The sequence below is a fragment of the Merops nubicus genome, unplaced genomic scaffold (genome assembly GCF_000691845.1).
Source record: "Merops nubicus isolate BGI_N331 unplaced genomic scaffold, ASM69184v1 scaffold11792, whole genome shotgun sequence".
In the NCBI taxonomy this organism is placed as follows: Eukaryota; Metazoa; Chordata; class Aves; order Coraciiformes; family Meropidae; genus Merops; species Merops nubicus.
Genome location: NW_008591582.1, coordinates 18,563 through 33,472, shown reverse-complemented (window position 1 = coordinate 33,472; position 14,910 = coordinate 18,563). Strand labels below are relative to the sequence as shown.

Here is a 14,910-nt window from a genome sequence, read left to right as displayed (position 1 = left end):
CTTTCCCTGCTATTACCTGACAACATGGCAGTAATAGATAGGACCTCATTAGAACAGTTGTAGTCACAACTTGCAATAACCATTTTAGCCAGTTGTGGGTCCAATGGAAATTCAGCCATCATGGATCCCAACTCAGTCAAGTCTCCATCATCATTTAAAGCAGCCAGATAATTCAAAAGCTCTAAGGCTCTCATCAGAGTTTCAGGAGCTGAAACAAAAGAAGTATTTAGGTAGGCACATTAAACAAACTGCTCTGAATTATCAGGAACTGAGGAAGTACAGATTATTACAAGCCTTCTTTTTTTCTCCCCTCTTTTCAAGTGACTTACAAGCACAAAAATCTTAAATTCAGTTATATACATCCAAACATGAATGAAGTAGGGGAAAACACACTAATAATCACTTGTTTAGGAGAGCTCCTAACTGGATCAAAAGCTTTGAATATTTGAAGATGACTGCTTTTCAAAATTCAAACAGTGGCATTGTGAAATTCCCGGTGTCACAGCAAGATCACTTCCCTCCCAGTGCACTGGTGCGTTTTCCGTCATTCCATACAAAATAGATCGATACAGTCCTAAAATCTCAGTCACGTCAACTTTAGGTATCTAGTTTTTCGCAAATCTGTGCCTGTATTAATGTTCTCTTAATCCTGCATTCCTCACAGCAAGTGTGTATTATGCCCAAGAAGAAAAACTGAAGGAAATCCAAAAGGCTTCCTGCTAAGCTATCATATACGCTGCATAGCACAAAGAATGCAATTATTCCGCAGAGGTATTTAAAAGCTTAAAGATTATAAATCATATTTTTATTTTAGGGGGAAAAAGCAATCAACTTTGATACATTTATATATGGCTGATCTATGTTTTTAATTAGCGATATAACCCATTTATTTTTTAAATATATATGAACATTTAACACCGGGAGAAGCACACTAACTTTATAGTTTGAGCAAAACCCACATATTCAGCTTTAAGAATGCTAACCAATTTTATTTACATACAGTTGTGAACTGATGCACAATTCAAATGTGTAATCACACTGATAAGTAAAAAAACCTAACTCATCAAGTCACAATATTTTCTAACACCCATAATTTTATCTTATGCTCTGCAGGTAAGGGGCATTCAGTTGATTCCTTGGTTCCTTTAAAAGCTGAAAGGCGGACAAACAAAAAGCTTACTTTGGTAAGACACAGAGCACTAAATTTTAGGATAAACAAAAGACATTCCTTACAGATTACAATAAAAACAGTGAAAAAAGCAAAAGAATTTATGCCATGTTTTCGTTATATAAAATATCCACCAAAACAAGGATTTCAGAAGTCAAAACATAACACAGTAGACAAGATAAAACAAAAACAGATACCTGGAGGATCCATGAAATCAAAGTGCACCAAATCATCTATACCAAGCTTCTTGAGCTGCAACACCACAGACCCCAAGTTAGACCTCAAAATTTCAGGGTATGTGTTGTCCTGAGGGGACAGGAAAAAAGGAAAATTCAGAACACTCATTCTTCCAAACACTTTAAACTACACAAGCATTCAAATTCTGATTTTGTTTGGTACCACAGCACTCAACTACCTGTATTGACCAGATGTTGTTATAGACACAGTACAAAGGAATAAATCTTACCTGCATTTCAGTTTTGTAAGCCTTCTCTGTATAAAGCCTGAAGCACTTGCCTGGTCTGGTACGACCGGCACGGCCAGCTCGCTGCTGAGCGGAAGCTTTACTGATGGCAGTCACCAAGAGAGACTCCACCCTGATACGAGGATTGTACACCTATGGGGAGGTGGGGTCAGAGCAGGAGAGGACAGGCATTAACACCACTCATGGTTAAGACAACCATCCAAAAACACTGTTTTAAACTTATCTTCAAACAGTTCCCGACTAGGAAATCACAACTTGCACATATCTGAAAGGAGGAGGTAAAAAAAAAAAAAAATTGGCTACAAAAGCCTTTGGAACAGTGACAGAAAGCTTCAAATACAGCTGCCTACAGAACAGCATTTTCTTTTTATTCATTTATTAACAACTCCTGCCAGGCTCCCTGTCCTCCTTAAACGTGTGTATTTTTAGATAAGATTTTCAAGGCAGAAGGAATGTGTCCGATTTGTTCTATAGAGTGCTAAACACACTATTGATGCTCAAATAATTCCCTGAGAAAAGAAAAAGTTGTCTCGATACAATTATAAGGTTGAATAATCATGTTCTAGAGGTCAGAAAAAAAAAAAAATCTAGCATTAAGGTTGAATGCAACCGTAAAAATCAGCCTGATGACAAAGCAAGACTGTATTTCAAGGAAGGGTACATGCAGACTGTCACAGCACAAAATATATGCTGGAATGTACTGTAAAATTTCCATTGCAGTCATACAAAAACAGCAGCCTTGCCAACTCGTTAAGGCTCATGGAAAAGAATACAGTAGTTTCAGTTGAAGATGTTCTTTCATCCACATTAACATCCTCCTGGTGTGAGTAAGTACAAAAACTCTTATTACAGAAAGTATTCTCCCAGTATAAGAAGTATTTGTGAAAAAAAAGTCATCCTAATTGGGGATTAAAACTTGTTTATGAAGACATGTTGACTGTACTCACATTCTGCTGTACCTGTCATTTTGCAAATGTTTAGAAGGCTTACAATGTGTATGAGTATTAAAGGAATAGTCTAAGAAACCAAGTTATAAAGACAGTTATATAGTCAGTATGAAAAAACATTGAGACTTGTATTTTGTTCTCTCTAGTTATTGAATTGACAATGGGTACGGTACTTGTAGTTCCTCTGAACTTCCCATGATGTTCCAAGCAGCAGAACACAAGCTCAATGGCAATCTTCAGGGTTGCAACAGTGCATGACAAATACTGACAAGAAACAATACTACCCCAGGTATCATTTCTCTCTTATTTTAGTGCTGGAGTTTTCTACACCAATGTGACTTAGAGGTGGCTTTTAGCACCATTATTTACTTTCACATGACATCTTGGTTTCACTTGAACATCCTCAAGCATAGGAACACAGTACAAAACCATCCTACGTAGTAGAAATCCATATTCCACACCTAACTCTCAAAATCCTTATTTTTCCTACTACAAAGGGAAAATAGTATGTACCTTCTGTTTTGCAAAGCCAGGATCAATCACAAACACAACACCATCTATTGTTAATGATGTCTCAGCAATATTAGTGGACACAACAACCTGTGAAAAAATAAAAATAGTAAATGTAGCTTTGTCCTGAAGATGAAGAGCTGTATTTCTGTCTCACCATCCAGAATATTCAACAAACTTTCCTTCATTTCATCCATAACTACCAGAGTTGCACTTAAATACATGAATATAATGATCCAAAATCAACCAGATGAACTTGTAGTGAAATAAGAGCAATTTTTCCCCCCACTATTTCTGCTCCCCTGTGTCCCTATTAACAGTATAACAAGTGTTAGCTATAAAGAGGAAAAAAAAAAAAAAAAAAAAACACCACACACAGAAGAGACAGTATTTTACTTAGAAAAACCACTATTAAAAATTTTTGTCACATTTCTGGTACAAAACAAGTTACACCGGATCCCTTTATCATCATCTGTTAATTCCAGCTTTTTAATTTTATTTTTTTTTAAAAGCCTAAACATGGCAAACTGTTTAAATAGTACTAAATCAAAGGTTATATAACTGTACCCGCACAGTATGTTCTCTTACTTGGTTTGGAATAAGGCAGTTATCAATACATTCCAGCTAAAAACCTAAACAATTTCAACTTTGTATTTTCAGATTACCAGATACTGAAACATCTCTACATATTTTTAAGGTTTCATTCTTAAAATTTTACCAACTTTCTTAAGGTTAAATCTCACTCAAAAATTAAAGTTGATATCTGAGTTTTGAGGCTCAATTTGATACCATTTAAATTTTACATCCAGAGAGATGCAGTGGAACAGTTCAGTGTCAATGGCTGTCATCCCAACAGTGGCCACATTCAAATCCCCTGCTATCAGCAAGTCTCACCAGCTATCTCAGAAAAGACTCCAACCCCACTCAGCACTTCATCAAAACCACTTACCTTTCACCTCAATTCCAGAACATTTTGTCATCATCGTTTTCAGTTTAGCAAGCAGAATTTGAGAGACCCTCAGTAATCTGTTCAGAATCACAACAAAGCTAGTGGCTGGACTAGATTGATAACCCTGCTGATTTCTTCCTGGCTGATCACTTCACCAGTCAGCTACTTATTACTCTCAGCTTGTCTCTTCTTCAGCCAACTTAAGGTCCAAGCTTGCCCAAATATTACTATATATTGAAAGCAATACGTCAAAAAAAATACGTCAAACTTTCACATTAACTCACAGTTATAGTGTTCCACCCTGAAACAATGTGCTACTTTGAACTCCTCCAACAAAACAGAAAACAACAAAAAGTGAATTCACAGGTAACTTGCAGATTAGTCAGAGACAAAAGCCACAATGCAAAAGTCAATGCAATTAAGCACGGACAGAAAAGCACAATATATTTTCATTTAAAAATCACAAGTCATTAAATATGCAAATTGAACTAGCACTTCCATGTTATAGGGCTAGTCAATCCACATTCAGCTTGCTGCTACAGAGCGCACCTTATCTAAAAAGGTCTCTGCTTTTTCCAGATCTACTAATGTATAGAAGCATCCATATCCAGAAACTTCAAGTACCAACTACAGAGCAACATCAAAAGGTTCTGGACCCACTTTTAATCACCAGTTTCCATGGGACACGTCAACACCCGTAACTCAACGCTGTTAGTGTGCCTGGTCCACACAGGCCCAGCAGTTTCACTTGTATTCCCAACGGCAGAAGGAAAATCAGTTATTTACACAGCGGATTCTGTCGCACACACAGATCCCATGTCACACTGCTTAACAACCGTAATGAATAAATTTAAGAACAACAAATTTAAGAAAAAACTTAAGGAAATTACACCATATCTTTCAAGATAAATTAAAGTACAAAGTTCCTTGGAAATCAAATTAATTAAATCAGTGCTAAACTACATAAAATAATAAATTGTATCCAATTAGCTTTTAAATGCAGTTTTGCAATTAGTGAAATAGTTATGATAAGAATGTTTTGAAGTATCAGATTAACAGTTTGATATGCCAAAGAGTTTTAGAGATTAATTTAAACAAGGTACTTCAAACATTAAAAATTTATATAGCATCTATATATAAAATATATCTATACTGCCTATGTATTAACTAGTAATGCTTAAGACTTCTGAAACAGAAAAATCAAAATCTAATTTGGGAAGACGGTATAATCTAAGAAAGATTGTTAGAAAGGCTCCTTGTTAATTCATCTTCATCTTCCTCCACAGTGTAAACAAAATACTGATCAAAAAATACTTCTACTAGTTAATCTTGAGCTTTCTTGCAGTAATAGCTATCTTGCCCAGCATATCTCTAAGACAACAAAAAAAGTGCTAAGTTATCAAGCTATATCAGTACTAGCTGTTACCATCACTCCTACTGCAAGATGGCACACTACTTCTGTATCTCACTTTTCTTTCACAATGTTAAACCTCAGGAGATACTTATTCAGACAGTGGAAGCACTGAAGTTTTTATGACCATTAGAGCCTTTGAAACAATTTTTTGAAACGATGAAAGGTTCAGGTCCCACAGGAGATGGTGTGAAAGCACACATTTTGTAAGACAGTAGTAGCGGCACAGCAAGGCATGGTCCTACTTCACATATCTCAAACAGTAAGAGTAACTAAAACAACATTTAAACAAACTTGCAACACAGACAATGCCACACATGGCTAGATTGGTTATAAACACCAATGCCAGAATATTTCAGACAAAGCAAACAGGAAATTAGGTTTAGGTTGTTCTTTTTAAAGACAAACCCATCATGATTCTTACACCTCTGAATTTGTTGCTTATGTATTTTATGCCTGCTTTTGCCTGTAGTTGGTATCTTTGCAGTGCGGCAATTTTTTTTTTTTTTTAGTAAAATAGCTGCTGCACTGAGCATCTTCCTCTACATTGTCTTCCTCTTACGACTGGTTATTTTTTTAATTTATATTATTATATTGTTACTGGTACTGGTTTTGTCAGTTCAACATATTGAAAGCTACACACAACATCTCTTACCCTCTCATCAAGAAAACCAGAAACTCCCTGAAGTGTGCAGATTTACACATCAATGAAAACTCAATGAAATACACAACTATCACTTGCTCATCACTAAAAAAATTCAATTAACTAATTTGCTAATACAATCTTGTTGCAGCATGAGTTTCATGATCAGATTGAATGCTTTCTACAAGAAAAAGAGCATCGTTTCATTAAATTTATTAAGTGATTCTTCCAGAACACTAGAAAGCTGTCACTAGTATTCTACATGCATTGTACTGCACAAAATAAAGCAAATAATCACGGAACAAATCCTGCCTAGAGCAGACAGTATGATTCAGCTTTGACCTTCAGAATCCTGAACTCTGCAATCACTACAGTTCCATTCAGCACTAGTTTAACTCGAGGAAGCTCTATTAAGACTCCTTCCCAACATTCAGTTTTAGGAGAAAGAAACATATCATTTCTAATGCAGTTTATGTGAGCATTCAGGAATTAACTATTAATTTTATGAACATTCAGTAGGGCCATTTCACGTTTTTCAGATTCTCAATCCATGTTGCCCGATGAAAGAAAGTCAACTCCTAGCTTGCTACTAGAGAAAACCCAAACCTCTTAACTTCAACATACTTAGTTTAACTTGGACCTTCTCATAAACCTTGAGAAACAAACAAAACCTGCCTGATAAACCCCCTAGAAGAAACAGTCCATTTTGCTTCCACAAACAACCATGTCTCAGAACAACTTAGGGGAAAAAAAAAAATAAAGCACCCCTCTATGTAAATCATGTGGTTGTCAAGTTCAGTATTTAAACTGTCTTACTATATTTCTCATAAGAAACTGAAATGAATGCCACTCCCATTCAGTCAAACCAAACAATTACTACAACACTCTGGCCTTTCAGATCTAAGCCAGAATTCTGAGCTGCACTAAGAAATAAACTCCAGGTTTAAATAATTTGTGATAAAACAATGGATTATTAAGGTTTCATCAAAAAATCTCTTGAACTTGTTGCTGTCCAAATACTCTTCAGCCAGCTGAAGCTCACATTTAATTGGCCACACAACTGAGTAGCTGGTTGCTGTTCCAGCTGAGTAGCTAGCACAGCATACTGAAATAGCCTCCTATTTACCTTTCTTCCTATTGCTCCATTTTGCTTTTTGGGTGGAGGAGGTTCAAAAATCCTTTGCTGTTGTTGAGGAGGAAGGGTGGAATACAATGGAATGATTTTGATGTCACCAACTTCAGGGCCTAAGTCATCAATTTCACGTTTTATCCTCTTGCAGGCTTCATCGATCTCCTGCAAGACAAAAACATTGGTTATAAGAGAATGGCAGGAAAAAGGCAGGGCATTTCATTCTAGAGTGCCTTATGACAATTACATTGTCTACATCCTGAAGAAACATTACAGTAGCTTCTACTTTAAAAAATAAAAATAATTTTAAAAAAATAATCACTGTGCTTATTGAATTGGCAATTGAATTTCCACAATACTTCAACATGCTTCAGCTTCTATACTTTAATGAACAGCTAATTTGCATTCAACAGCCTTTCTTTTAGTCATGTTTCCTAATTAATTCTCTACAAATTGTACTAAAATTGAAATCTCTCACCCTGGAATATTAAACTGCACTCATGACCTTTTCAATTTTCACAATCTGAAAGAAATTGATGTGCAAGATATTTCAAATAAACCAATTAAGCTTTAATGTCACATATCACTAATGCAATTATATGGAAGATTTGCTTCATTGTACCTAATGAGAACAAACACCTTTACAGCATAAACATGGATGCTCAAAACCACACCCCTCACAATTTAATGTTTCAGATTTTACTTTAACTGAAATCCCATTTAAACTTAAGAAACAGTGAAATACTGTGAAGATGGAAAGATTTTTCACACTTTTAACTTAGTGTTTTCTAGCCTATTTTCTGACCAGCTTACCATACAAAAAGGTTGTATGTAAGCCCCATCATTTATAACGTCATTTCATTTTAAAAAACTTTATTAAAGTCAGCTGGGTGACCTACAGTTATGACAAGACTTAATGAAAATTAAATTGCACAGAAATTTAGGTTAATGAATAATACAATTCATTAACTTCAAACAAAAAATGACAACAGGGCCTCCACTGGTATAACTAAGAGGCAGGCTTACCAACTATCAATACTCCAGCTGAACCACTGATGGGAGAACAAAGTCATCAAGGCAAGAAGCAAAAGTAGGCACAAGCAGAAAATGGCTATCACCTGCTCCCAGAAAAGAGACCAGGCCTCCCTGATCACAAACAGTTCACCAGCCTGAAGCTAAAGCAATAGTTAAGACCCTCAAGCAAATACACAGAACAAGTTCATCTAAAGGCTCTGTAAAACTACAGCATTTTAAACTGTAATCAGAAAAGCTAAAGCAAACTCCTTTTTAGAAACCACAAATTCAGATTGATCCTGGAACCAATCTAGGTCTTTCACATTTGTTCTTAAGGAGACTAAGTTTTCAGCACAACTGTACTGTGTATGTTTCAAAGAAGCACAGACAATACAATACTCATGTTCTGTATTGATCAGTGTGTATATATACTTAATGTAAACATAGCAAAATGAAGGCTATTCCTTGTTGATGTCAAAGAACCCTTTAATAGTAAAGCTAATGCTTTCTGGCATTATCTGGCCAACCTGAATGAACTGCAGATAGTTACAAAAAGCCTTTTAAACAAAGGTGCACTCTGCCAACAAGTCCAACACATCCTTCATAAAGATGTGAGGGACACACAAGAAACTGAGATGGAATGCCCCCTATTGGCTTACCAAAAGAGAATGAATTTCTTTACACTGATGTCAGGATCTGGTGTTCTGCTGACACAGCCCTTTAAGCTCGCTCACAGTCTCCGAAAGACAAGGAAAAACCTAGCTTAATTGACAGATCATACACAGTAGCTCAGTAAATTAATTTAACAATGGTGCTTATATAAAAAGACACTTTGAACATAAATAGCTAACTACACAGCAACTACCCTCTCAAATTTGCACCCATTCAAAAACTTGAAAAGCTGATGCTGGAGCCTGTTATATATTTCTTATAAAAGTACACTGTATCTTTCAAAAAACAAACAAACAAAAAAAAATCCCCAAAATCACCATCAACAAAAACCCACACAAGTCAAATGCTAAAATAAAAATACAGCACAGGCCTTGGCTCCTGATCTGAAGGCCACTACCCTGTTTCATGAAATTTGAGCATATTACACAGTGTAGTTGGGAAAGCTCTGATGCTGGACAGGATGCCTAACCTTCAACAGTAATGACTAGAGACCCCAGGACAATTTTATACTTAAAAGACAGTAAAACATAAGCAAAGAGTGATAAATGAAAGCACTACAATCTTGAGGCCATGTGTTCACAGCCACCTATCATGTTTTAAGAAGAGATAAAAGTGCTGTTTCTACCTGGAGTTTCCCAATGTGGTTTCAAAGTATCCCTCCCTAATCAAGACTCATTCAAATATCCCAGCACAGCAATGATAAGTGCATATATAACCATCACTCTCTGCAGATTTCCAGAGGTAATTACAGACATCTCATGAACTACGGAAAGAAGGATGCAAGACACCACGAGCCACTGCCACCCACCTAAAGACAGTAAAAGAATTCTTTAGTACTAGATTGTTTTAATTTAAAATGTATATATAAAAGAAAAAAGGGCAGTTTCCTTTTATTTATCACGGTGGTAGAAAACAGAATCTCTGCATCCACTACCCACAACCATCCTCCAGTTCCATTTAGCAGATGACTAAAACGGATATTCCGAAGTATACAATCTAGAAGGAATGTGTAGTAAATGAATCCTTAATACTTTCAAATTATTCTTAAGTGTTACAGATTTGTTTGTATCACATGAAAACACTTAAGTCTGGAGATAAGAGAGATACACTTGAAGGCACAACCCTAACTTTAATTCTCTGAAGATTAAGAAAGTTTAACTCAATAGTCCCCGTTTACTCAAGTATGAAAGGCTTTTTTTAAAAAACCCATTTCAATATATGCACACCACCTACTCCAAATCCATTACAAAACTTGAGGAGGGATTATTCCATCAACCCAAATGTAAATGGAGGTTTTTTTTTCCCTTGGAGGGAAAAGAGGGAAGTTAGAGTGAACTTGCCTTGCATTTAGATTACACCCAAAAAGCTCCTGAGACTCCTGACCATGACACAGGCTGCCTGAGATAGTGAATATGAGGGTTCTGGAAGCAGGAACAGGATCAAAGGAGCCACTGTTAGACCCATGACTGCCCAGTGCATCAGAACAAAGATCTGCTTCAGAATCCATCCAAGGAAGGAGGTCTAATATGCAAAATGTGTGAGGCATAGGCAGTGCTGAAGTTGCTAGGTTGAATTCCATCCTAGTTCCACACAAAACTCAAGACTTCTAAGTTATTATCTGAGAGTCTGCAGTAAAATTGTAGTCACCAGAACTGTCCATTGGCACACTCATTCTAAAAAGAGCTGACTACCTAAAGGTAAATAGCAAACAGACAACAAAAGGGAAAAGGTTACATGCTAGCTAAAATGCTCATTTCTCTCAAGCTGCTAGTGCCACAGACTCAACCTACCTACACTTCACAACATCTAGTCATCAGAATTGTCCCAGCCTATTACATACTGTAAAGTTTTTGAAAACTTCTTGCTTGGTCCATTCAAAAGTAATTGATAAGATAGGCACAGTATCTATAGTTCTGCTGCAGCACTAGGGACACTAGAATCAAGCAGCAGTTAAGAACTCCATAGTAAAACGCTTTAAATATTAGCGTGGGGCCCCCAACATTATTCTGCACCCTCGATGGCATAAGCAATTCTCTGTGCAAAAAGCTCCAAAACCAGACAAGAATCAACAAAGAGCAAACATTTCTTTTTAAGGATATACTATAGCAAAGAGGGAATGGGGTTGGGTGTATTTTTCAACCAGGAAAAACAAATTCATCTAAGTGAGAAAGTCAACAACTTCTATTTTGTATCTACACCTAAATGAACATGGTTTACAAAAGAAAAGAAGTAACCAGGAAAATAATTTAACCAATATTATTATCATTAAATCAAATTTAAGCTAATTTAAATGGCATTCCTTCCAAGAAACCTGTGTGATTAAGGCTGGTTCTACACAGTCCTGAGGCGGCTTCTTGGATTGCAAAACAACTTGCTGTTAGACAACAGGCAGTATTTAGAATACCTGTCAAATTAAGTGGATTTCATTTAGGAGCTAAAATATCATAAAGCAATTCTGAGACATCATAAAACTTCAAAATTTCAGTGGGAACTTCCATCGTGCTACAAATTTCAGCAAGACCTAAGTCTGTATGGGAATCATGCTTGGCAGTGTCTTGTTCAGAAAACAAAACAAGAACAGGGAGCGCAGTTTTCCTCTCATTTGTTAGGAACAATAGTGCAACCAGCTATATTTTCACTTAACACTTAAGTAGGTTGCTTATTCTTCCTGTATCTGACAGCATTTTCACTCCATCTTAACCCACTTTTCTAGAGAAGAGGCAGGCTGATGACTAGTGCCCAAAAAAAAAAAATTGGATGCAGTAATTTTTATTCCTCTCACTGAAGCCGTGTTTCTGCGCAGCTAGAAATGCAAAGATCCACCAGACCGGAGGGAAATTCTGGGTTTGAAGTCTGTTGACAAAAGGAGTCCCAAATTCTCAGAATGCTGGGATTGCTACTTATATTCCATTTTAACACCCTCTGGATGGGGACAGGGACATCTCCTATTCATATCAAGCTCTCCAGAGACTAAAAACACAGTGATTTTAATAACACATATCAAATGCTTAAGTTTATCATCTCACAACTCCAATACTTACTATTCCTTAGCTCTGCATAAAAAAAAACTAAGGTTTCTGAACATATCCTTAGCAGTTCATCTAGAAAGAGCTGTACAAAATTAAGCACAGAAGGGTAATTTTGCTTATCATACACTGCACATTCTCTTATTTATCCGTTGTTGAAAATAACGTCTTTATTACACTATTCAAACTGAATGCTCGCTAGAAATTCAGTTCCATTTCTCTCCCTGATACTATTTCTGCAGTAAAAAAAGGTGCTCACACTCAACGGTTACTATTTACCAAAAGTAGAAACAGAAAAAGATGATAGCAGCAGTTGCATATATTGAATTAGTCCATCAAATTTAAGAAGCAAGTTTGTGCTCCGCAAATACTGTCAAGATTCTTCCATAAAGAAGTTCCACTGAATAAAAGTCAAAAAACCCAAACATAAAAAGAAACCCAGGATGACTAGCAGCAATGAAGTTCACAGAATACCATACAGGAAGGGACCCCTGTAAGTCACCTGTATCTCTTGGCAAAAGCACCATGTAGACAAGATGGCCAGCTGAATCCTAGCAGTATCCAATGTTGGGGAATCCACCACTTCCTCAGGGAGATTACGCCAATGGCTGATGTTCTCACTGCGAAAACTTTTCTGCCCAAGAGGAATCTCTCTAGGAGTAACTTGAACTCAATGCTTCCTCGTCCTTTTCATGTGACTCCTTGTAAAAAGGGAGCCTCCATCTTTGTAGCCAGCCTTAAAATGCTCAAATACAGTAATAAGGTCCCCCCTAAGCCTTTTCTAAAGGCTCAACAGTTTTCTCAGCCTTTCCTCACAGGGCAGCTTCCAAGTCCTTTAATCATCTCTGTGGTCCAAAGTTACTGAGTTAAATTTCTCCCACTAAGTTAACAATCCAACAACCTGAAGTTCCTTCCCACTTGCCTTCAGGATCCAATCCATGATGCCATGGATGAGGCTTGAAATTACACTGATACTAAACAATTACAAAACGATCGACTGCAAGTTACCCAGAACTACTTAAAATGGTGGCGTACATTTGGGCTTACAGGCCAGAGTGGTGTATGTTAGCATCCATTTAACTTGTTCCTCAGGCTTCACTCAATCCTAAGATCTAAACTGTACATTGTCATCTTCAGTAAAACTTTTTGTATAAGAAGATGGTAACTAGTGATGCCATTTTAATCACATTTAATGGAATAATTTGAACACCCGGCATGCAAAGCAGGATTCAGTGATTTTGTAAACATGGTCCTTGGGAACAGTTATTTCAGAAACTCCTTCTTCAGTTAACCTTGTATTTGGAGCACGTACAAAGAATTTTATGAGGTAAGAAATAACTTCAAGACTGCTCCAGTTAGAACATACTTTAAACTCTTTTAAACAGGAGATGGCAGTCCTACCTACAGCACATCAGCTGCTACACTATACACGGATTTACCTTCACTTTGGATAAATAAGTAGAAGTAACTGTTAAACCCTGAAGGAAACCAACGACAAAGAAAGTAGAAGGCAATTTTACCTTGTGTAAAATGAGTATGTGGGGGGAAAAAGTAAATGCATAAATAGTCCTCAAACCAGAAATACCTGGCAAACACCTTAACCTTCCCCCCTCTCTTTCCAGTTCTTATCACAGACAGGGGCACTGCCAGCCACATCTGGCTTTTGATGACATGAACCCTCTGGAAATTTCATCTTACTTCTTACGGCTGCACGGAACTTCACCAAATCCCTTTTCTTCCTCCAGGAATGAAAGCCAACTGCTATAAAGTAAAATGAGAAAACAGCAAAAAGAACTGGCCCTAACCTCTGCACCATTTCAGGAGATGCTCTGAATAAAACTTCAGAGAAGCGAAGCTTTGTAAGATGGTGTTCTGAGACAAAAAAGTTGTCCACAGAACAAGTCAACACTTGACCATAACTGACAACTGCTCTGTCAACAAGTCAAAGCTGAACTCGTCTCAGCTCTATTCCTATATTCAGGATCTTTCTGACCTGGTATATTTGAAGTATTTAACATTGACAGGATCTCAAATGAGCGGGTTAAAAAAAAAAAAAGAAACACACAACACATAAAACACCTTCCTCCCTTTAACTCTTGAACACAAATAATATTATTCTTCTTTCAGTTTACCCTTCCCAACTGCTGGAGTATGAAATCTATCATGTTTTTGCAGAACTCCAGGAGACAATAGAACAGCTAACTCTGGGGATGTACAGATTAGGTAAACTAATCCTGAGACATCTAAAGTTAAACAAATGTCTATCGACACAGCTAGTCTACCAAATCTGCAACCTCAGTGACCGAGAACAAGTTTGACAAAATCTACTGTCTAAGGAAGACATGCTGACTGAAACATAATTACACTTTTTCCTTGTGAACAGAATTCCCTGTCAGAGTTTCCAGTTTTGCCTGTGACTGATTTCAGGCAACCTGGCTTACAGTTATCCAGGTTACCTCTGGTTATACCTTTTTTAAATAGTGGCACAAAACTTGAACATTATTTCCATCTTCAGAAATCTCCCTGATATACTGGTGTGGGTTTTTCGCTTGTTTATAAGATCAAGCGATGAGCTCTTCTTACAGGGACTAACAATCAAGTTCCATTTCAAAACATTTATGCCTAATACATGTTTTTAAAACATCCTCTTTTGTTACTAATGGACTGAAAAGCAGCTCATTCAAAGAGTCATATACTTTTGCTCCTTTCAGGATTCAGAAATGAAGTTATTGAACATTTATTTATGCACCATTAACAACAATTTTATTTCCATTGAGTAGCAGGCTTATACAATTAAGATTCCTTTTGTTTCAAAATGTATTTGAACTTTTTATTTTTAGGCCTGACAACACAGAATCTTTGCTAGTATCTTCAGGTTCCATCATCAATGCTGTGTCTTAACTAATCTGTACTAACTGCTACTTATTGCCCATATAAAATTACTTCATGTTCAGCAG

General features: G+C 36.7%; 1 protein-coding gene across 1 annotated transcript in view; it reads right to left on the bottom strand.

The window, feature by feature from the left end:
• The window catches only part of LOC103782547 (putative pre-mRNA-splicing factor ATP-dependent RNA helicase DHX15), a gene marked incomplete at its 5' end in the record, with an annotated part of 42,493 nt that overhangs the window by 14,379 nt on the left and 13,204 nt on the right, over positions 1 to 14,910 (bottom strand). Inside the window, 5 exon segments of the mRNA XM_008950317.1 lie at positions 17 to 208; positions 1,366 to 1,474; positions 1,635 to 1,784; positions 3,113 to 3,199; positions 7,239 to 7,406. Coding sequence (XP_008948565.1) covers positions 17 to 208; positions 1,366 to 1,474; positions 1,635 to 1,784; positions 3,113 to 3,199; positions 7,239 to 7,406 — 706 coding nt within the window.